The sequence below is a fragment of the Eptesicus fuscus genome, chromosome 17 (assembly GCF_027574615.1).
Source record: "Eptesicus fuscus isolate TK198812 chromosome 17, DD_ASM_mEF_20220401, whole genome shotgun sequence".
Lineage (NCBI taxonomy): Eukaryota > Metazoa > Chordata > Mammalia > Chiroptera > Vespertilionidae > Eptesicus > Eptesicus fuscus.
Genome location: NC_072489.1, coordinates 55,543,165 through 55,563,878, shown reverse-complemented (window position 1 = coordinate 55,563,878; position 20,714 = coordinate 55,543,165). Strand labels below are relative to the sequence as shown.

The 20,714-nt window shown below is 62.2% G+C and overlaps 1 protein-coding gene across 5 annotated transcripts in view; it reads right to left on the bottom strand.

Moving 5' to 3' along the window:
• Positions 1-5,904: 5,904 nt before the first annotated feature.
• GRK5 (G protein-coupled receptor kinase 5) overlaps positions 5,905-20,714 on the bottom strand; it is a 182,792-nt gene continuing 167,982 nt past the window's right edge. For 4 of the 5 annotated variants that reach the window (XM_008144361.3, XM_028149593.2, XM_054728665.1 and 1 more), the window contains 10 exons: positions 19,884-19,947; positions 18,872-19,012; positions 16,114-16,304; positions 13,885-13,922; positions 12,077-12,166; positions 11,247-11,455; positions 9,140-9,277; positions 8,053-8,190; positions 7,385-7,516; positions 5,905-6,563 (listed from right to left, as the gene is read on the bottom strand). In XM_008144361.3, coding sequence (XP_008142583.1) covers positions 6,465-6,563; positions 7,385-7,516; positions 8,053-8,190; positions 9,140-9,277; positions 11,247-11,455; positions 12,077-12,166; positions 13,885-13,922; positions 16,114-16,304; positions 18,872-19,012; positions 19,884-19,947 — 1,240 coding nt within the window. In that variant the 3' untranslated portion in view covers positions 5,905-6,464. The other variant, XM_054728666.1, reaches the window with a different exon arrangement.

Genomic DNA, 20,714 nt, shown 5'->3' with positions numbered 1-20,714 from the left:
TACCCCCCGCCCCCCCTTTGCCGGGTTGAACTCCAGGACACTGGATGCCCCTCGGTCACTAACCTCTCCCCCGCGTTCCTGTCTCCGCCGTGGCCTTCCCAACGGCCATCCTGTGCCCGTGGCGTCTCCCACGCCTTTCTGCGCGGTGAGCCCCGCAGGGCAGACCCTGCGCTCTGCTCCCCCCTGAGGGCGGGACAGGGCCCGGCGCGGGGGAAGAGCTCAGCAAACCCGTGTGGAGAGAGCGGTTCCGCAGCGGAGGAGGTCTGGGTTTGGGGAAGTCGGTGGCGGAGTCTGGCCCCGCCCCGGCTCCCTTGGCCCCCAGCCCACCGCGCCCGCCGCCCGGCTTCCTCCTCTCCCGCCAAGCGTGGGCGAAGCGCTCTCGTGTCTGTGTTTCCCTTGGCCGGAGGGACCCGGCCGGGGTTTTCAAATGAAACTTTACTGACAGCCCGCAAAGCCCAAAGGGAAACAAACAAGGGAAACACGGCGGCTTGTAAAAGGCTGAACTTGGGGAATAGATTTTTTTTCCCCTTTTCTTTCTCAACACGGGGTGTCAGGCACGAGCGGGGTCCCAGAGAGGAAGGACCAAAAGGGAGACGGCCACGCAGAAGGCGTGGTGCCCAGGGAAGCACGGGAGGGGGGCATGGCGCTGTTTTTAATTTGTAAGAAAATATGTTTCTATTGACTTCAGAGAGGACGGGAGAGGGAGAGAGAGGAAAACATTAGTGGTCATCCTGGCCAGTGCGGCTCAGTGGTTGGGCACCGACCCATGAACCCGGAGGTCACGGTTTGATCCCCAGGTTGCAGGCTCAACCCCCAGTAGAGGGCGTGCAGGAGGCGGCCCATCAATGATTCTCTCGTCATTGATGTTCTCTCTCTCTCCCCCTCTCCCTTCTTCTCTCTGAGATCAATAGAAACGTATTTTAAAACACCACCTCTCTCCCTTCCTCTCTCTTTACAAAAGAATCAATAAATGACGTTTAAAAATGAAGTGGGCTGGCAGGGCTGTGGATGAGGCAGGCAGGTGGGGTCTGGGAGCGTGAGCAGGACTCGGGGGCCTATAGTGTATTGGCCTGTATTACACCGATGAGAGATTAAAAAAATAACAAAAACGATACATGAAAATAAGGTTCATATTAGGAAACCTGCCGGCCTCCCAGCAGCGAGTAGGAGCTGTGGGGAGGGGGTGCGGAGTCAAGGGGCCACGTGGGGGACCGGCCACAGTGCCGCTGGAGGGGACAGCCTGGGGTGATATTAGGGACTCCACATGACGCCCGCTCTCTTGCGCCCCATGGACTCTGCAACCCTTTGCTAACAAACCCCCCTTCCTCTCCCCCACTCCAGTCTCCCAATAAGTAGAAGCCTCATTCCTCCCCTGTAACCAGGACAGGCACCTGCCTCTGGGAGGCGAGGGGAGGAAACCGCGGCCAGTCCTACGCTCCGGGTGGGGCGTCTGTGCCAGGAGCGGACCAGGCCCTGTGCCAGGAGGCGGGCAGGAGCAGGCCTCCAGCCCTGGCCCCCAGCTCAGGGCGCCCCTCACCCAGTGCCTGCTGGGAAGGCCTCGCGCTCTGGGGCTGGGCTGAGGGTGAGACGCGTGTGGGTCTAGGACCGCCCCCCTCCACCCTGTCCTGAGGTCAAGGATCAAAAGGGTCCAGAGACCACCAGGTGCCTGTCCTCCGGGGACGCCCTCTGTGCCGGGTGCCACGCGGGGTCCCCTGAAGCCTCCAGCAGCCCGCTGGCAGGTGATCCCCATCTTACAGACACCGGGGCTCCGGGCTGGGGGCCGCCAGGGCTCTGGTCACAAAGGGGTTGTCCGAGCCGGAGCCTGGCTCATCCTAGCGCTGAGCCGCGCAGGTGGGCGGGGCTGCGGGCTCTCAGGCCCTGGGTGGGTGCCTGGGTTCAGAGGCACTCGGGGTCCTGCCTGCTGGTGACCCAGCTCCGGCGCGGGACAGGCTGACAGGCAGAACGGCCTCCCCGCGGAGCCCACTCGGAGCTCGGGCGTCTGCCACGGAAAACACGCCAGGTCAGGGTGCGCACGCCCGGCTGGCCTCTGCCTCTCACCTGGCCCCGCTTGGAGCACTTCTGGGCCACCTGCTGGGTCTGGGATCAGGAGCCAATCGGCCTGGACAGGGCTCAGGGGCGGTGTTGAGGCCCTGCCCCCTGGAGCCAGGTCCCCTGTGGGCAGGCCGGGGTGGTCAGGGCCTGTGGGTGGGGCTGGCCTCGCGGGGCGGCTGTCCAGTGCACGGGGAGCAGGGCGGCTCCGCAGAAGGAAAGAAATGCAGTTCTTTTCATTAAGGACTTTATTTCTCTTAAAAAACCAGCGACAGTGGTTTGATGTGGACACAGCAGCACTGAGACGTGTTCCACGGATGCACAGACCCAGCGCGGCAGAGCCCAGTCGTCCTCCGGGCCGCGGGCCCCAAAAGGGAGCCGCTGTCACTCGCCCACGTTAAACGTCCCTGAAAAAGCAGGAACCTTTGGCTGCTGGGTTATTCTTTTACCACCACCACCAGCCTCCCAGGGCTTCCAAATGGAGCATTTGCGTTTGATCTATTACCACATGCCTCATCGACGTCCGAAAGACATCTAGATTCTTCTCGGGAAGTGCCTAGCCCCGAGGGAGAGCCAGCTCCTCCGGTTTGACCACTGTCTGCAGCGCAAGCCTTGGTGGGTCAGCCCGGACCGACACGCGGCCGGCCGAGCAGGGTCTGAAAGGAGTGAGCTCCCACCTTCCCGACTCCCAGCCCCGAGCTTCCACACTTCCAATGCACAGAGTTCACACTGTCTCTCGGCAACAGAGGCCGAAGGCGAGGAGGCCCTGCCCCCGCCCCCCCCTGGACCCCCAAGGCTGGGGCATGAGAACAGGAGACGGGAGAGGCTCGCTCGCAGACCTGAGAGCACACGCAGCGATGCCGGCCGCGCTCCGCGTCATCTCGGGGACTCCTGCTGGTCCGCGTGGCCGCGTTCCCTCCGTGTTGCGGTCTGGGTCTGCAGCCCACGCGGGACAGTCGGTGGGCAGTGAACCGGGGGCCTGAGCCTTTGGGGAAGGGACAGGGTGTGGAAGAACTGGGGCTCCCCTGGTGGGGGGCTATTGGGGAGGCACGGAGACCCCGCTCCCGAGGCCAGGCCTTGCTAGGCGAGCCTCTCTCGGGCAGGCCGCCACGCCCCACTTGTGCCATCCATGCCACGCACGTCCCCGGAACTCAGGCCACGTGTCCCAGTGGGCTGCTTGCCGTGTGTGCCTAGAACCGGGCCACGCCACTTCCTTCCGCGCAGCGCGGCCCCCCTCCCACCCCCTCCCGAGGCCAGGTGCCCCCCTTTTGAGAGCAGCTCGTTGGGGAGACAAGCAAACCTGCCTGGCTGCTGGGGACACGGCCCCCCTGAGCCCCGGGGCCAGGGAGCTGCCCCAGAGCTCGTGTCTTCGGAAGTGACGCTCGGCCTCGGAAGAGGAGCTGATGGGGGCTGTGGGGCCTCCTCCGTGAAGGGGGCGGGTCTCTGTGACACTCTGACGCCACGCGAGCTGGGGGGGGGGGTGAGTACTCGTCACCCATCCCGTCGGGGACGCAGCTGGTCTCCTGAAAAGTGGAAGCAGAGATGCTTCTGCAAAGACCCCGCGTCTCTCCTCAAAGGCACGACGTCCGCGAACGTCCGCTGAGAGAACCTCACGCCGGGAGGAAGGCTGGCTCTTCGGAGGGAGCTCAGGGGCTGGAGAAAGGTCAAATCCACTCGCTGTCCAACTGCGCCTCGTCCCGGGCAGGTGGGTGGGCGGGAAGGTGGTGTGTGTGTGTGTGTGTGTGTGTGTGTGTGTTTTAATTAAAAAATACCTTTTTAAGAATGCCGCTATAGGGAACAAGTTGGGGTAGAAGGGGCGGCGGAGGGGGGAGGCTCAGGGACAGGACAGGCCGCAGGGACTGGGGGCTCGGTGGGAGGGGGCCGGTTGTCAGGCCCTGAATTCGCTTCCCTTCTCTGGGGGCGCCATGGGCCCAGAGGAGAGGAGCCGAAGGCCGGCGGCCCCGACCACGTCCTGTGGGCACTCGTGGGCCCGGCTCCCGCTGCCTGAGCCACGCAGGGACCTGCGCTCCCGTGGTCCGAGCTCTGGCCACGCAGACCTGTGCTCGCGCCCCTGGGGGACTCCCTACGACGGACGGACGGACAGTGTGTGGGCTCTGAGGTATGAAACGAGGCTGCCTTCTCAGCACGAGGCCTGTGGTAAGGGCGGGTTCTGGGAATTGGGGGAAGAAATGAAACGCTGTGGCTGGGGACTGTCCTCGTCACGAAGAAGGGACGGCCAGCCAGAGCTCGGGGGCCGTGACGTTCGGGCCGAAGAGTCTCCACCTCCTGGCGAAACGGAATGTAGCTCCTTGCATTTGCCTCGTCTCCGGCCCAGGGAGGGGAGTGGGCCAGCCTCCGGGGACAAGCCAGGTCTTGCCCATGAAAGGGATTGGCGGGGGGGGGGGGGGTGGGCGGGGGGGGGGGGGATGGGGGGGGGGAGCCCCCTGTTTCTTCTCTCCCAGTTGTTTGTAAAATGACCTCCAAATGCCCGTCCCAAGGTCAGGCCCCTCTAGAGCAGCGGCCCCAGCACCATCGGCAAGGCTTCGGGAAAGAGCCTGGAGACCGGCCGACATGCTCGCCACTTCCCCCCTAAAGCTCACGCCCCGAGGCTGCCTGGGCCCCCGAGCGATGTTCGCATGGTCACCCCTGACACCCACCGACGGGTCAGCAGGCCCCGCAGAGCCTGGGACGCCGCACATCTCCAGGTCTGGGGTGGAGCCTGGAACCTGCATTTTACAGGAGATGCCGGGGCGGGGCCCAGACCAGGAGAAGCCCTGCAGCTGCCCGGGGCTGAGGCCGGCTGGGTCCCCGGGGACTCAGCTGCCCGGGGCCGAGGCCAGGTCCCACTGAGGCCGGCTGGGTCCCCGGGGACTCAGCTGCCCGGGGCCGAGGCCAGGTCCCACTGAGGCCGGCTGGTCCCCGGGGACTCAGCCAGGCGGGGAGCCGGGGCGCAGGGGAGGTGCAGAGCTCACCCTGTGCAGGGCGTGGCGAGGGCCGATTGGCTTCTGTCACCTTCTGGAGACAGCAGGGGGGCCAGCGGCTCCCTAGGACCGACGGCCATGCTCTAATGGGAGCCAGGGACTGCCTCCTGGGGCCACATGTGCCTGCAACTTTGAGATCCCAGGTGAGAGCTGGCCCCTGCCCCCCCTCTCCCAGGAGGTGACAGACAGTGAGCTTGTCTTGAGCTTCTTCGGTGGCCTGGCCTCTCCGTGGGCAGCCATTCGCTTGGAGAGCCAACGCTGTCCGTACCCCCTGGGCCAACGAATCTGGGGGATCCTGGGCAGCTCTCGAGACCCTATGCCCCCTTTGACTTAAGGATCACGCCCGGAGTCCCTGGCAAGCCCCTCCCCTCTACAGACTCATTCAGGGCAACCCACTGACCCCACTCCGATGCTCCCATGGGCCATAAAGGTTTGGGACTCTGGGGGCTCCATGATTACCCCTTATCATCGCTATGCTTCTCGTGAAATAGAATAAAACAAAAATCCCCGGACACGCGCTTCTTGAAGACACACTGGCTGTAGCAGCCAGAACCTGCTTAGGAAGAAGGGGGCCAGAGAAGATGCCGGAGACGCCGGCACACGGCCGTCTCGCAGAAGGAAGGGGGGGCCGGGGCCAAAGCAACGAGGAGAAGTGTGCGTCCCCCGGAGCTGGCCCCAGGCCCCTCCTCGGGCCCAGACCAGGGCGTCCTGGCCGGGGGTGAAGTCCCAGGTGCGTCTCTGAGCATCTAATTCCGATTCTTCCAAGTGACCCGAGGGTGATGGCCATGCCCGGCACAGGTCAGAGAGATGATGGTGATGGCCATGCCCGGCACAGGTCAGAGAGATGATGCAACCAACCCTTTCAAGGTGAATGTGAGTCGTTTTCTACGTTTAATAAAAACGGTTTCTCATTTGAGGCTGTGGAAGTCTTGAGTCACATTTTTTTTGGTAAATCCCGCCCCCCCCCCGTCCCGCCCCCTCTAAAATGTCTGAAAACACATGGCTTAACAGTGGCTGCACAGAAAATATACACCCTCAAAGTCTGACTTTCATTTAAATACAAATATACAAAATGTAAACTGAGGCGATAGAGAAATTTACAAAACTTTTCTTTAAAAATAATAAAGACAAAATTCAGTTCTAGTTATGATGCTATTAAAATACGTGCAAGTCGTCGTATCCAATTGGATTTCTATTGCGATATTCGACAGAGACAAAGCCAGTCCACCCGGCCCGAGGGCCGCGTCTGCACAGACCTGAGTGGAAGCTGAGGAGCCTGGGGGCTCCGTGCCGAGGGGGGCGCCTCCTTCCTTCGCCGGCTCCGGGCGGGCCGCCCCGTCCACCCATCCAGAGCGGACGCTCCGCCGGTCACAAGTCCTGCTCCTGAGGACAGGGTCTAGCCTGTCCCACCTGGACCTCCAGGCCAAGCGGCAACTAGCTGCTTCCAGTGGAGTTGGAGCTGACGTGGTTCGAATTTATGTGGTGGTTGAAATTGGCCTTGGAATTGGGCGAACTCTTGGAATTGTTCTGATGCTGGCAGAGCGGGCAGGGGGAGAGGGAGAGAGAAGCAGGTCAGTCCCGCGGGGGCCAGCGCCGTGGCCCGGGCGCCGCGGGGGCCTCTGAACCTGAGGACAGGGCCGCGGGGCGGGGCTGCTGGCCCGCAACCTTGCTTCGCGCTGCCTTTTGCATCCTCCCCTGCAGACCCGGCCGGACCCAGCAGCGGTTCTCCTCAGGGTCAGTGTGCCCCGGGGGACCCTGTCTGGAGGGAGACCTTCTACAACAGGAGTGGGTAGGAGGTGCTGCTGGCATCTGGTGGGTGGAGGCCAGAGAGGCTGCTGAGTATCACCCGGTGACTAAAGGACAGCCCCCATGACGAAGAACTAACCCAGCCTGGCCAGTGTGGCTCAGGGGTTGGGCCTTGACCTAGGAACCAAGAGGTCCTGGTTCGATTCCTGGTCAGGACACATGCTCGGGTTGTGGGCTGGATTCCCAGCAGGGGGCATGCAGGAGGCAGCCGATCAATGATTCTCTCTCATCAATGTTTCTATCTCTCTCTCTCCCCCTTCTCCTCTCAAAAAAAAAAAAAAAAAAAAAAATTAACCCCAAAGGTCAGTATGCCGAGGTGGAGAAACCTTGCTAAAGGTCAACTTGGGGCTGGCCCTGCCCCTTCCACCCTGGGGCCCCCTCAGCCAGTGGGTTTCAGGGGCTGCAGACAGCTGCCTGCCCCCCAGTCCCCGGGCCCCACACCCAGGTGGGCTCTGCATTCTGGTCTCAACCCTGAGGACGTTCTGAGCCCAGGGTCCCCCGGCCGAGGCCAGGACCTGGGGGTGGGGGTGGGGGTGGGGGGCTCTCACCTGACGCTTGAAGATTCTCTGGAACAGCCCTTTCTTTGGTGGCTCCGGAGGGTGACTCCGGTCCAGGTCTGGTGAGAGGGTACCGTTAGGTCCAAACACGTTCAGCTCCTTGAAGCATTCCGTTTCTATCATCTGGAGGAACGCAGAAGCACGCGGGCGGCGTGAGGGCTGCGGCGTCATCTGGGTGGACAGTCCCAGCGCCGAGCCCTGGCCCCACCGCCCGAGCTGGGCCCCACCAGGTTGTCTGCCGCCCTCCGTCTTACCAGGGCCGGACCGAGACCAGACGGCGCCCGCCCGCCCGCCCGCCCGCCCACTGCCTCTCCCCTGAGAAAGCAGAAGTCGGCACCCCAAACCCACAGCCATCTCCTACTCACCCCACCCGAGCCCAGGCCACCCCACATGCTCCGACCCTCCCCCTTCCAGGGCTCCAGCCCCTCCCCCGCCCCATCATTTCAATCTCACTTGATCCAACTCCGCCTCCAGCTCAGTCCCACTTGTGCCTACGTCCCAGCTCCATTTCCTCCCTTCCCAGCCCAACTTCTCGTCGCCTAGACTGGCTCCTCGTCCCTCTGACCCGCCCACGATGCCCGGCAGACCGTGGGACCCGACCCGCCGTCCCTGCGTCCTCCCCGCACCGTCCCCCGGCGAGGCGGCCGCCCCGCACTGACCTCGTTTTGCCACGGGATGGGCACGGAGCCCGTGGAGAACTTGGAGTAGAAGTCGTCGTCCGTGTGGTCCAGGTTGACGCCCTTCACGGTGGAGAACTGCTCGATGTCCAGCACGTCCTTACAGTACACGGCCCGGGGCTGGGGCAGAGCGAGCGGTCACACGGGCCCTGCCCCCGCGCCACCGTCCCCAGCCCGGCCTGGGGCTTTGATGGGGGAGACAGGGGGCGTCTGCCTGAGCCTCCCCGCCCCCCACCCGGGAACCTGGGCTGCCCTCTCTCAGATCTGCCAACGGGACCCTGGCCGGGGGGAACAGGAGTCGGGGCGTCCAAGGCCAGTCACTCCCCATCCCTGAGCTCACCCCCCTCAGCGCCCCTCCATCAGAGAGTCTTTGTTCCCCAGAGGCCCCCGGGACTGGGACGGGGAGACTGTTCCCAAAGTCTGCTCTGTTTGGGGCTCTGGGCCACCCTCCATGGAGAGCGAATGCTGGTTCCCAGGGCCAGGCCCGGGGGACACGCAGCCACGGACGACGCTGGGGGGGGGGCTCCCTAACCCCGTCTCACATTACAGGGCACCAAGGGGCTCGGCACCCAGGCTCTGCAGCAGACGGGCCGGGCTGGGTCCCAGCTCTGGTGCTTAGGAATTTTGGGAAAGTCCCACGTCCCACAGCCTGTCTCCCCCCCTGCAGGCCGGGCTATGGGAGCACCTGTGAGCCTGGGGCCGCGTGAGCGGGCGGTAATATCCTTATCTCACTCCCCCCAACACGCACTGGGGGCTGCTCTCTGCCGAGACCCACAGAGACGACCCAGGCAGGCCTTCCCCTCCAGGAACTCAAAGTTGGGGGGGGGCGGGGGAGCCTCCCAGGGGCTCTGGGGCCTATGGGTCTGAGGATGAGGACTTCATGGAGGAGGCGGCTCCAGGATGGATACAGGACCCCCAGCCCTGGTGACACGTCTGTCACTGGAGGGCAGAGGCCGCCGCCCGCCCACGGGTCTCCTCGGCCCCTGGATCGAGGCCCAGAACCGACAATGGGTGAGTGCAAGGCTGAGAACAGGGCACAGGCTCCGTCTGGGCCGGGGCGGCTACTCACATCTGGAATGAAGGGAGGGTCCAGCATCCCGGCTTCCAAGCGCTTGAAGTTCATGTTCCTGAAGAAGGGGTGCCTCTTGACCTCCGCGGCCCCCTCCTCCTGACAGCCCAGCCTCTGCTTCGCGTCTTTGGTGAGCAGCTGTGACCACAGAGCCCCGTGAGGCCATGCCTGGGGACTTGCCGCTCCAGCAGGGCAGACCTGTGGTCATCTCCCTCGCACGGGCGCGGCCCTGGGACTCCCCGTGTCCCTCCTCCAGCCTGTGCCGCCCAGGTGCCCCGCAGACTCCGCCCGACCCTGCTCAGGCCTGGCTTCAGCGCCTCCTGAGCCGCTGTGAGCTCTGTGGTCCCGCCGGGACGCCTGGAGCCCCCTGGGGAGCAAGACTCCCGCCTGTGTCTCCCCGTGACCATATGCCCAGCACCTGGTGAATTCGGGGCATCCCTGCTTGCTGAATTGGTGTGACCTTCTGCCACAGGGAACTTACAAAGGGCAAGAACTCGGTCTGTAGGTCTCTGGTTCATTTACTCAACTCACAAGTGCAAACCCCTGGGGCGGGTGAGGGAGAAAAGAAGGGAAGGAGGACAGAGAGGGAGGGATGGAGGGAGAGAGGGAGGGATGGAGGGAGAGAGGGAGGGATGGAGGGAGAGAGGGAGGGATGGAGGGAGAGAGGGCACTGAGGGTTTGGCCTCAGCAAGATCATGTTTAGAGGACCCATCAAGGCATCACAGATGTAACACATGGGGTTAGAGCCGTGGTTGGCAAACTGCGGCTCGCCAGCCACATGCGGCTCTTTGGCCCCTTGAATGTGGCTCTTCCGCAAAATACCACGGCCTGGGCGAGTCTATTTTGAAGAAGTGGCGTTAGAAGAAGTTTAAGTTTAAAAAATGTGGCTCTCAAAAGAAATTTTAATCGTTGTACTGTTGATATTTGGCTCTGTTGACTAATGAATGAGTTTGCCGACCACTGGAGAGGAACGCAAGTTGGCTGCTCGCTTGGGGGTCAAAGAGGCCGAGGGGCCAGAGGAGACGGAGGGGTGGGGAGGGGCCAGTGCTGGGACTAAGGACCAGCAAGGGGCCTAAGGAAGGGGGGGCTGAGGATGGTCCTAGAGATGGGACCCGGGGTGTGTGTGTGGGGGGGGCAGTGAGATGCATGAATGTCTGGACCCCAGGAGCAGGGAAAGGTCTTGTGGCAGCCAAGACTGAATGAGGGACAATCTGGGTCGGGACCAGCTTCCTGGCTGTGTGTGGAGAGGCCTTCTCAGGCAGGCGGGCCTGGAGTTGCCGGGGCCTCCGGGGTCTCCTTATAGTCAGGCCCTACTGTGTCCTGAGCTGGAGGGGACAGGGCCGGCCTGGCTGCCAGACCAGAGAGACCGCAGTTAAGGACACAGAAGCAGCACAGGGTCATTTGTCAGAAGACGGAGCAAGGCCTCTGGTCATGCTTCCAGTTAAAGAAGATGAGGGACATTGGTCTGACACCTGGATCCCCAGGCGTGGCCGCTGCCTTTCCCTCAGTGCACACCAGGGGGCAGCAGAGAAACAGCAGCGCCTAGTCCTGGTGCCCCAAAGCCATGTGCCAAAGCCCATGATACGGGCAGGGAGGGGCCCTCTGTGCCTCTGCCCTCTCAGCACATCCCATGTCCCTGTTGGGGGGGGGGTCTCTCAAGACCTGCTTCTCTGAACCCCGACCCCTACCCCGACCCGGGACACATGGTGCTGCCCTCCTCTATCCCTCACCCAGTGTGGTGCCACTGCCCACAGACCTCACCTGCCCGACAGAACCAAGTCTTGTCAGCACTCCCATGGGGTTTTTAAGCACCCTGGGAGCCACGTCCCCGTTGACCGCCTCGTGCCGCCTTGCTCCTCCGGTCCCCCCACCACCTGCACGGCCATGACCACCTGTTTCCTTGGAGGCCCGGGCAGGTGGGCAGTGGCCCAGCCACAGGTGGTTCCGGTGTGTGTTTGCATGTGTGCATGCTGCCCCTCCCTCAGTGTCTCACATGCAAATGACAGGTGGCAGCCCCCCCCCCTTTCTTCCCAGGGCTCTGACGTCAGACTGGGCTGGGGAGGAAGCGGCCCGGCCCGGGGCGAGGACAGCAGGCCCGGGAGCTCACCATTTTGCAGATGGACTTGGCCTCCTCGGAGAACTTGTGGGAGTACACCTCCTCGGTCTCCAGGACCCGGCGGTCCACCTCCTCCCGCTTCACCTTCTCCTTGCGGCCCCGGAACGGCGACTGGCCCTCGATCATCTCGTAGATGAGGCAGCCCAGACCCCAGTAGTCGGGGCTCAGGCCGTACCTCTGGTTGTTCAGGACCTCGGGAGCTGGGCGAGGAGGGAGCGAGTGAGCGAGGTGAGAGGCCGCTGGGGGCAGCACAGAGCCCAGGCGCCTGGCTTGGGCGGTGACTCATGCCAGCCGGGTCCCCAGCATCCTCCTCCCTAACTGGAAGCAGGTTCCAGGGACCGGATGTTGCTCTAGGCCTCTTCCCTGCAGCCCCAGGAGGATGGTCGGGAGTCGGCTCAGGGGTGGGGTGGGGGCAGGGCCCCAAGGCTGCTCTCTGCTTAGAGTCATGCTTGGCACCCAGCAGGCGGTGTGCGCCTGTGCCGAGCCCCTCCTAGTGGCCTCCCTCCTGTCACCGGTCTCCCGAAAGGCTGTCCACCAGCCACTGGACCCTGACTTCAGCGGGGCCTCCTCCTGAGCATGGCTGTGTGCCAGCCTGGCCACTGACCCCGAAGTGGACTGGACTGGCTTTAGACGCAGGTGGGCTGGAGGTGGGGGATGCAGAGAGCTGGGTTTAGTCAAGTCACACCTTGGGGCTCCACCCACCCTAGCTAAGACCGCCCACCTCCCACCAGCAGAAGAGACCCTGCTTCTGATCAGAGTGGCACAATGAGGCCAGGGATCCACGTGGGGGGCTCGGGGGGAGGGGCCGCGCCCACACTCACCCATGTAGCCGACGGTGCCCACCCGGCCTCGGATCAGGTCTCCCTCGGGGATCTTCACGGCCAGGCCCAGGTCAGAGATCCTAATGTGGCCTGAGGGGGAAGGGCAGGGTCAGCGGGCCCCTGGGACGGTCATGTGACACTGGACCACCCTGGGCAGGGCCTCAGACTGGCGGCGTGCCCCCGGGCAGGGCACTCGGTCAGTGTTTTCATCTGTCCCGTGAAGAGGGGGGCCCCGATCTACCATCTCAGGGCGACTGCAGACCCTTGGGGGACTCGGGAGTCAGAGGACGTGGCAAGCCACCCCCTTTAGGAGGAAAACGCACAGATGCGGGGGCCTTGCACTTGGCTGGACGCGGGCAACCTGCCGCATGCAGCGCTCTAATGGGCTCCTGGGAAGGCTGAGGTCAGCGGGTTTAAAACGCCTTGGCCTGATTCTGGGATTGCTTCACGGAAAAAATGCGAGATTCTCCTGACATTTTGCAACAGTTTGCTTAAGGGGAAAAATTATAAAGCAATTTGGGAAGCAACTTCCTGTTCTGCTGAGATGGTCTTTGGAGGCTGTTTTCTCCCTTTGGAAAAACAAGATTGGAAGATGCCCAGGCCCCTGGAGACTGGGAGGTGGACTGGAGCTCCTGGCCCCAGACTGAACCCCAAGAGCAGAGACGACTGTGCTGAGGCCAGCCCCTGTGGTGTCTCACCTGGTGGCCCACCAGGGACAAGGGGGATGTCACAGCCACACCCGACCCTGCAGGAGGGACCCCTCCCCCTCCCCCTGTCTGTGAAGGCCGGGGGCCCCCACAGCCTGGGCCTGAGCAAGGCCCAGGGACAGGGACCCCCGCCAGGTCGGAGCTGCGTGAGGCCCCCAGCTCAGTGGCCCCAGACAAAGGCAGGAAAGGTACAGGGAGCACGTGGATTCAAGTCACGGGGATGCAGGTAAAGGTGGGCGTGGCGCTGAGACCAGAAGGATAGGAACCCCATTGGGCCCTGGGCTCATCCGAGAGGGGTAGCAGGGCCCGGGACTCTCTGCCTGCCGCCCCCCATGGCAGCATCACCAGGCCATCCACACACCGAGGAGACCTGGCCTCTGATCTCGGCTCCCTACTGATATTGCTGGGTGACCTCGGCAGCTTGGCTCCTCTGAGCCTTAATCTTGTCATCCATAAAATGGGCACAGGATGCTGGCCCTGCCCCCTCTGTGGAGATAGGCAAATCGAGTCAGATTAAAAACGTGGAAACATTTCCCACCAGCTAGTGTGAGAGGCTAACAATTGTGGGGGGTTACCGTGGCTGCCCTTGTCCTCCATGTGAGACAGTAACAATGGCGATGCACAAACACTGATGACTAACACGTTTCGCTGGCTGTGGCAGACTGAATCATGTCCCCTCAGGCTATCTTGTCAGACCCTCACCCCCATCTTCAAGCCTCTAAGCTGGCAGGGCCCATGTTTCCATTGAAAAACAAGGAAGATGAAGTGCAGAGAAATTGTGTGAGGTCAGTATTTGCCCAGCATCTCTGAAATCCTGGACGCCTCATCTCATTCCCCTGCACCTCTCTCTCTCTCTCTCTCTCTCTCTCTCTCTCTCCCCAGCCAAGTTGCTTCTTCTCCTGGTAGGAGCTCTGTCCATGCCCACTGTCTTCTGTGGGTCCTCAGGACTGAGGAGAGAAGTGGCTCTTCCCCTCCCGCTCGCCCACCACTCCCTGGCGGGCCCAAGGCCGTGAGTGTCTGAGAGGCCCTCTGCATTGGGTTGCGATGCTCACCTCAGCTACAAGGTAGGAAAAGGACCTTCCCAGCCCCGCCCTGACTCACCGTAATCATCTAGCAGGATATTCTCGGGTTTCAGATCTCTGAAAGGGAAAGACCACAGCATGTGAGCGTGGGCATCTGGGCAGCGGGGCGCACTGGCGTCTGGGTTGACCCCCGTGGGCCAGCCAGGCCCGAGTGTTTCCTTCCCACCTCAGGTGGTCTGGTCTCTGGGTCAAGAGAATCTTGGGCTGATCTCTCCCCTCCCACCCTTTGCCACAGGCATCTTCCCCTCGCTGGAGAGTGATAGGAAGGAGGATAGGCAGAGGCCGGTCCTGCCCCTCCACACGCTGCCAGCCGCCAGGGCTGAGGATACCGCTGGCTGGGGTGGTGACAGACCCCTCCAGGGCTGGGAAGACTCCCCTCCCCTCAGGATGCCCTGAAGGCAGAGCAGGGCCTGGGAATAAAGGCAGAGGCACTTTTGAGAACAAAGCGCCAGCTGCAAAACTGGCACCGAGAACTGCAGGGAAGAGGAAGGTGCCCCCGGTGAAAGACCCCCCGGGTATGGGGCCCCCAGGAGCCTGGCACCTCCCCAACTCCAGCGGAGCCACAGTGGGAAGAAAGCACAGCCAGAAGGCGCGGCTGTAGGCGTGGCCGCCTCCTCCTGTCCCAGCGGCTGTCTTCCCTTTGATGACATCACCATGCTCTTAGGAAAGGGAACCTCTGTTCGCAGGAGCGGGCAGAGGTAGCAGAAGTGTCCGGTTCTCCTAGGGAAAGGTCTCCCCAAGGGCAAACCGACAGCCAGCGGGATGGCGGGTGCCACTCAGGTGAGCCGCTGGGCAAACAGTCCAGGCGTCTGGACTGCGGGTGGGTTCTCCACCAACTGGCTTTGTTTATGGAACAGCCGGCATCTGTCCCCGGGGCGTGGTGACTGCCCCATCCAGTGGGCCTCTCACAGAGTGATGACTGGTGTTTGTATGGAGTTATTCATTACAAGATACATTTTGTTGCTGTTGTTATTTAATTTGCATTCTTTTGATGTGTTAACAATCCCAAATAAGGGCAAGAGCCGGGCTTCCATACCCCAGCAGGCCAGTGGGCAGGGGCCGAGCCCACGAGAGGCCAGGCGAGCGGCCGGCTTGGACTTGGAGCTGCCTTTTGGTAAATGAATGTTCTTTTTTCAACCCTTAGGAAAATGGTTCCGACTCCCTTCTCACTGGAGTGAGAACCACACAAAAGCGTAACTGGGGAGATGGTCGAGGGGGGAGGCACGCCACCAAGACCTCCCTCGTGGTTTTCAAAGCCTTCTTGGTCTCCCCAGGTAATCTCCACCCAGAGCAGGCGCACAGGTCTGCGAGCCGGGGTGCGCGTGAGTGGGGCCGCTGAGGACTGTCCAGGCAGTTTCAGGAATGTGCGTTTCCGGATCCCTAACACCAGGTGCCCTGGCTTCCTCTGGGGATCCCGCCCATCTGCCCTTTCTCAACAGCTCTTTTCCCAACGACAGAAGGAAAGCAGGGGTCCCTGGGGCCCCATCAGAAGTGGGACCTAGTCGTAATAATTATAACGGCAGCTCAACAGAAGAAATTATTTGAACACTTAGAGCCTTCTGATCTAGGAAATTTTTAAAAAATCTTCCATGTACCCACATATTTCAATAAAAGACTTTTGGGCAAAAAATATATTACATTATGATAACATTTTGTGAGGGAGGTGGGGAATAGAAATGACAGGAAGTTCCTCACCATTGAAGAGCTTTATGCATGTTTAGATAGACGATGGTGGGAATCAAAATGCTACAGCAGTTGGATTCCACTGGATACCTTTAAAAATGGGAAGTAACTTCCATACCAACATACCGAGACCAGCCACCATTTAAACAGACGGTGGACTATTTCAGAGGTCCATCTTCGGGTTGTGAAGATGCTCGTGGAGGCCGTGAGACAAGACCCCCCCACCCCGCCCTGGGTGACGGGCAGTGTGGGAGGCGTGGTCCGGCGAACACCAGCCATCATGTTGGCCCTGAGCTTCCCCCAGGCGCTGCTCACAGAACCTGAACCCTGAGCCTGCCACATCGGGAGCTGTAGATGGACGCAGGCCTGCTTATGGTGGCGACCCCCAGGTCTTCCCGGGGCTGGTCCAGGTCACGGCCACTGGGACCCACCAAGCTTCCCCGGGCACCGGGCTGGAGGGTGCCTGGGCCCGGGACACTTGCCCCCCTAAGCAGCCCACCTCACTTCCTCAGTTTCAGTGGGAGTCTGCGTCCCGCAGATACAAGGCCAGGCGGGACCCGCTCACCTGTAGACGGTGTTCTCCAGGTGCAGGTCTTCCAGGCCGCACAGGATCTCCGCCGCGTAGAACAGGGCCCGCTCCTCCTCGAAGCCGGGGTTCCCCATGTTGTAGATGTGGAACTTCAGGTCGCCCCCGTTCATGATGGTCAGGACCAAGCACAGCGCGTCCTTGGTCTCGTAGGCATACGCCAGGTTGACCTGGGAGCATAGGACAGCACCGAGGTGAGGTCCTGCCACCGCCCCCACTTCCGCCCTCCCTTCTCAGGGCCCCTGCAGCTGCGGGACGGCTGGGCTAGGGGAGCAGCGGCTTCACGCCACCCCCAAATCCCGACAGCCTCGGTGTGCCCTCCCCGCTGCCCCTCCCAATGGTGAAGGACTCCCTCCTTCCCAGCCGGTGGTTCCAGGTGAGGAGGCGGCGGGGAGGGGCCCTGCCAGGACGGCGTTCTTGCGTTAACACCACAGAAGCATGTGCGTGCATCAGTCAACACTGTGTGGCCCCGTTGGCTGGTCAAGAAGAGCAGGGCCCAGATGCCCTCCGGGCACCAGTAGTGCAGGGACCGGGCAGTGGGCTGGGTGGTAGCCTAGAGGCTTCGAGAAGCAAAACACGACTTGCCAAAGACTGTCTCCTCTTGCACGCAGGGCACGCCTGGCCAGAGGGACCATCCACAGAGAGGACCTAGCCCCTTGCAGACAGAGACCAACGCCTGAGGCTCCGTGGATGAGGGCTTGCGGGGGGGGGGGAAGAGGGGCAGAGCTGGGTCTGGGGCAAAGGACACTTCTCCATCGAGGGGCTGGCACACATGGAATCTGGCCGCCATAAAACGTGGCGCAAACACAGGAACAACGGGGTCACGTCGGAGGAGAGGTGAGGAACGCGCTGAAGGCGAGAGCTCTGCGGCCCGTCCCACACCTGCCCAGGTGACCCCAAGGAAGGGCTCCGGGAGGCGCGGCGGGAACGTCCCGCCAGGGGCAGAGGACGGGGCACCGTCGAGGAAGGTCCAGGTCCAACCCTTTCCCTGAGCGGGACTCACCGTCACCGACCCCCAGAGCCAGCCCTGCCCCTGAGGACTCCATGGGCAGCCTGGAGGCGGTGACCTGGGGTCACTATTGAAAGGGGCTGGTGACACAGGCTCACGGCCACAATGATGACCGCCACCTCCCACACGGCACGTTACCCTGGGCGGGGCTGGCGGTGGGGACAGCCGGGATCAGACACAGAGACCACACCTCTGTCCCCGGAGCGTCACCTTATAAATCCACCCCCGCTCCGGGGAGTGACGGAGGCCCTGGGCTGATGGCCTCGCTCGCCTTCATGCACAGCTGGTAGGCGTTTAATTGGGCGACCTGCGTGGAGAGCCACTTGGGAACAGCTGCCAAATGGAAAGTGCACACGCCCTCTGACGCAGCCACGCCTCGGCCAAGGAATGCGGCCTACAGACACGGTCACAGAGCCACGCCGGGGGCGCTCAGGGACGGGGGCGCTCAGGGACGGACGCACAGCCTCGTCCGCAGCGGCGTCACCCCCAGGACTTGCTCTCCCCAAGGGGGTGGGGGGCGGCCCCACAGGCCAGGGTCCCTCTCTCCCAGGTCTCAAGGGAAGGGGGCACAGTTTTTGTTTTTTTAAAGGTGCAGCTATAAGTCTGGGTTTGTTTGTTTTAAGATCTACATTTTAAGGGGAAGAAAAGATTGCAGCATAAGATGGCTAGTGCGATCCCATTGGCTCAAAGTAATGAATCCAACATGTTGGACTGGTTCCTCAGAGAGGGAGCCTTCTGGTTTTCTTTTGTGTCCGTCTGTGCTGCTGGCATGTTTACCTTGCGCACATATTGTTTTTTATGGTGACATGTGGCGGGGTGTTTAGAGCTGACCGTATGTCCACGTGCTCCGCCACGTCTCCCGCAGCTGCTCTGTGCCCTGCAGGGACCAGCTCTGGTGCACGGGCTGTGGGCGGGAGTGAGGAGCGCCACCGCAGCCGAGGCTGTGACGGTCCCCCCACACCCCTGCGCACACTTCCGTGACTCCAGGCGGGGCAGCTGTGGGGAGGAGGAGGGCTGATCTGACCGGACTCTATGTGAGTGACAGAACGGTCTTGGTTGGCCTGGCCAGCGTGGCTCGGTGGTTGAGTGTCGACCTATGAACCAGGAGGTCGTGGTTTAATTCCTGGCCAGGGCACAGGCCCGGATTTCGGGCTCAATCCCCAGAGGAGGGCGTGCAGGAGGCAGCCGGTCAATGATTCTCTCTCATCATTGACGTTTCTGTCTTTTCCTCTCCTTTCCTCTCTGAAATCAATACAAAGATACAAAAAATAAAAAAAGAACGGGCTTGGTTGTTTTCAGCTGCGGTGAGTCGGGGTGTATTTGTTACTGCAGCAGAGCGAAGCCCAGACTGAGGAACACAGCAGAGGCGCACATGACGGCGCCTCTCAGGGTACCGACAGCGAGGAAACCGGTCTACAGGGGCCTGTGGACACGAAGCTCCCGGCTGGGCCCAGGGGGGCTTCTTCAGGCCACCGAGCAGTGTACCAGGTGGTCCTGCAGGTCAGAGGCCTCGGTCCCACACACAGGGCAGCCAGGCCTGCTCTGTGACAGGACGATGTGGGCCACCAGGACCCAGAGGCGCGCTGGGATGCGGGTGGGGCCTGGCTGCCTCTCGGCAGGTAGTCCTCCCACTGCATTCCATCTCCCTGGCGATGGGGAGCTGCCACCCTGGAGGGCCACCCCCTTCCCAAGGGACAGAAGCCCCGGTCACCAGCCCTGGACACTCACCACAAACGGGCTGTTGACCTTCTCCAGGATCTGCTTCTCGTTGAGGGCCATGGACTCCCCTTTCCTCTTCTTGATCCTCTTCTTCTCCAAGCGCTTGCAGGCGTACATTTTCCCCGTGGCCCGAACCTGGCAGGCACAGACCTGCGGGGCAAGGAGGAACCAAGGGTGAGGGACACGGGAGGCCTGCCCGAGCGCCTCCGTGGCCAGGACGCTGGACGGAAGGGTCAGGAACGGGTGGAGCCAGAGCCGGCCGTGCCTGGCCTTGGACCCACGGCTGCCCCGGGCCACACCCTCGAGATCTGGCTGCAGCCCCACCTCGCCCTCGCTCCTCTGTCCCTTGGATGGAGCCCAGCCTTGGAGGTGCAGAATGAGCCATTGTCAGCAGTGCGTAGAGGGCCGCCGAGGCCTGAGGTCCCGTCCCTCTCGCAGAGGCAACTAGATTCTCTGTCCTCAGCTCCCAACCAGAGGCAGCCATGGCCCAATGGGCACTTTCGAGTCCCGGCTGCAGGCGGAAGATGCTTGTTGGGGACCAGGGACGGGAGACCCCCGAGAACCCTGAGTGTATGGTTCGGAGGAACGGGAAACAGGGCATTTGGGTTCTTGTCTTCGTTCTGCCCCTGGCTGGCTGGGTGCCCGTGGCCGGGTCACCTCACCATTCGGAACCTCAGCTTTCTCGCCCCTAAGTGAGCCACAGGCTGCCCCAGTCTTGGGGAGCTCAGACAGAGCACAACAGCCCAGACAGCAGCGTCATCTGGCCCCTCGTGTCCTCCCTTCTCCCGCCAAACACAGCTAAGAGCACCCGTTTCCCCTCCCCGGACTTGAACCTGAGGCTGCCTCACCCCCAGCCCCAGACACTGCAGACACACCTGAGCCTCCCAAACGCCCCGAGCCCCGCCCGCTCCTCCACCGGGGCCTAGGACCGAGCGAACGTGGGAACACCTCAGGCAGACAGAAGGGACAGGAAAGGGACCAGAGTGCAGGAACTCTCACCTGAAACAAGGTGCTCACTCACCTCCCCGAAGCCCCCCTTTCCCAGCACTCGGTACTGCCTGAAGGTGTTTTTGGTTACCGGTTGCCTGAAAAAAAAGCAAGAATCATGGCGTTAAGATGCATAACCCATATGCAGCAGACAGCGGCAGCATCTGACTTAGGCGGTGCAAGGCACAGTTCCAGGCCCCGGGGACCCCCAGGAATGACCGCTGTAGAGGGGCCCCTCATGGGCTTGCTCTGGGGCTGGGTGTTCAAATCCCAGGCCACCTGCCCTCAGCCCTGCAGTCTGGGAGACAAGCAGGAAGGCAGAAGGCGCGAAACATGTGAGCCAAAGCAGCTTCAAGGGCCTCCCGCTGTGGTTTCCCCTCGCTCCCAATGCCACTCAGGTGGCTCAACTCCGAAGGAAGCTGTGAGGCCAGTGCAGGGAGAGGGGAGGGCCCGGAGCCACAGAGGCTCAGTGTCCCCGGAGGGCATGACGGAGACCTGCCCTCCCTGCCCCTGCGCATCTCAGCTAGCCCAGCTTCTAGCTCAGCCAGCCCAGCATGTATCTCAGCCTGCCCAGCATGTAGCTCAGCCCAGCATGTAGCTCAGCCTGCCCAGCATGTAGCTCAGCCCAGCATGTAGCTCAGCCCAGCATCTAGCCCAGCATCTAGCTCAGCCCAGCATGTAGCTCAGCCAGCCCAGCATCTAGCTCAGCCTGCCCAGCATGTAGCTCAGCCCAGCATGTAGCTCAGCCCAGCATGTAGCTCAGCCCAGCATCTAGCCCAGCACCTAGCTCAGCATGTAGCTCAGCCCAGCATCTAGTCCAGCATCTAGCTCAGCCAGCCCAGCATGTAGCTCAGCCCAGCATGTA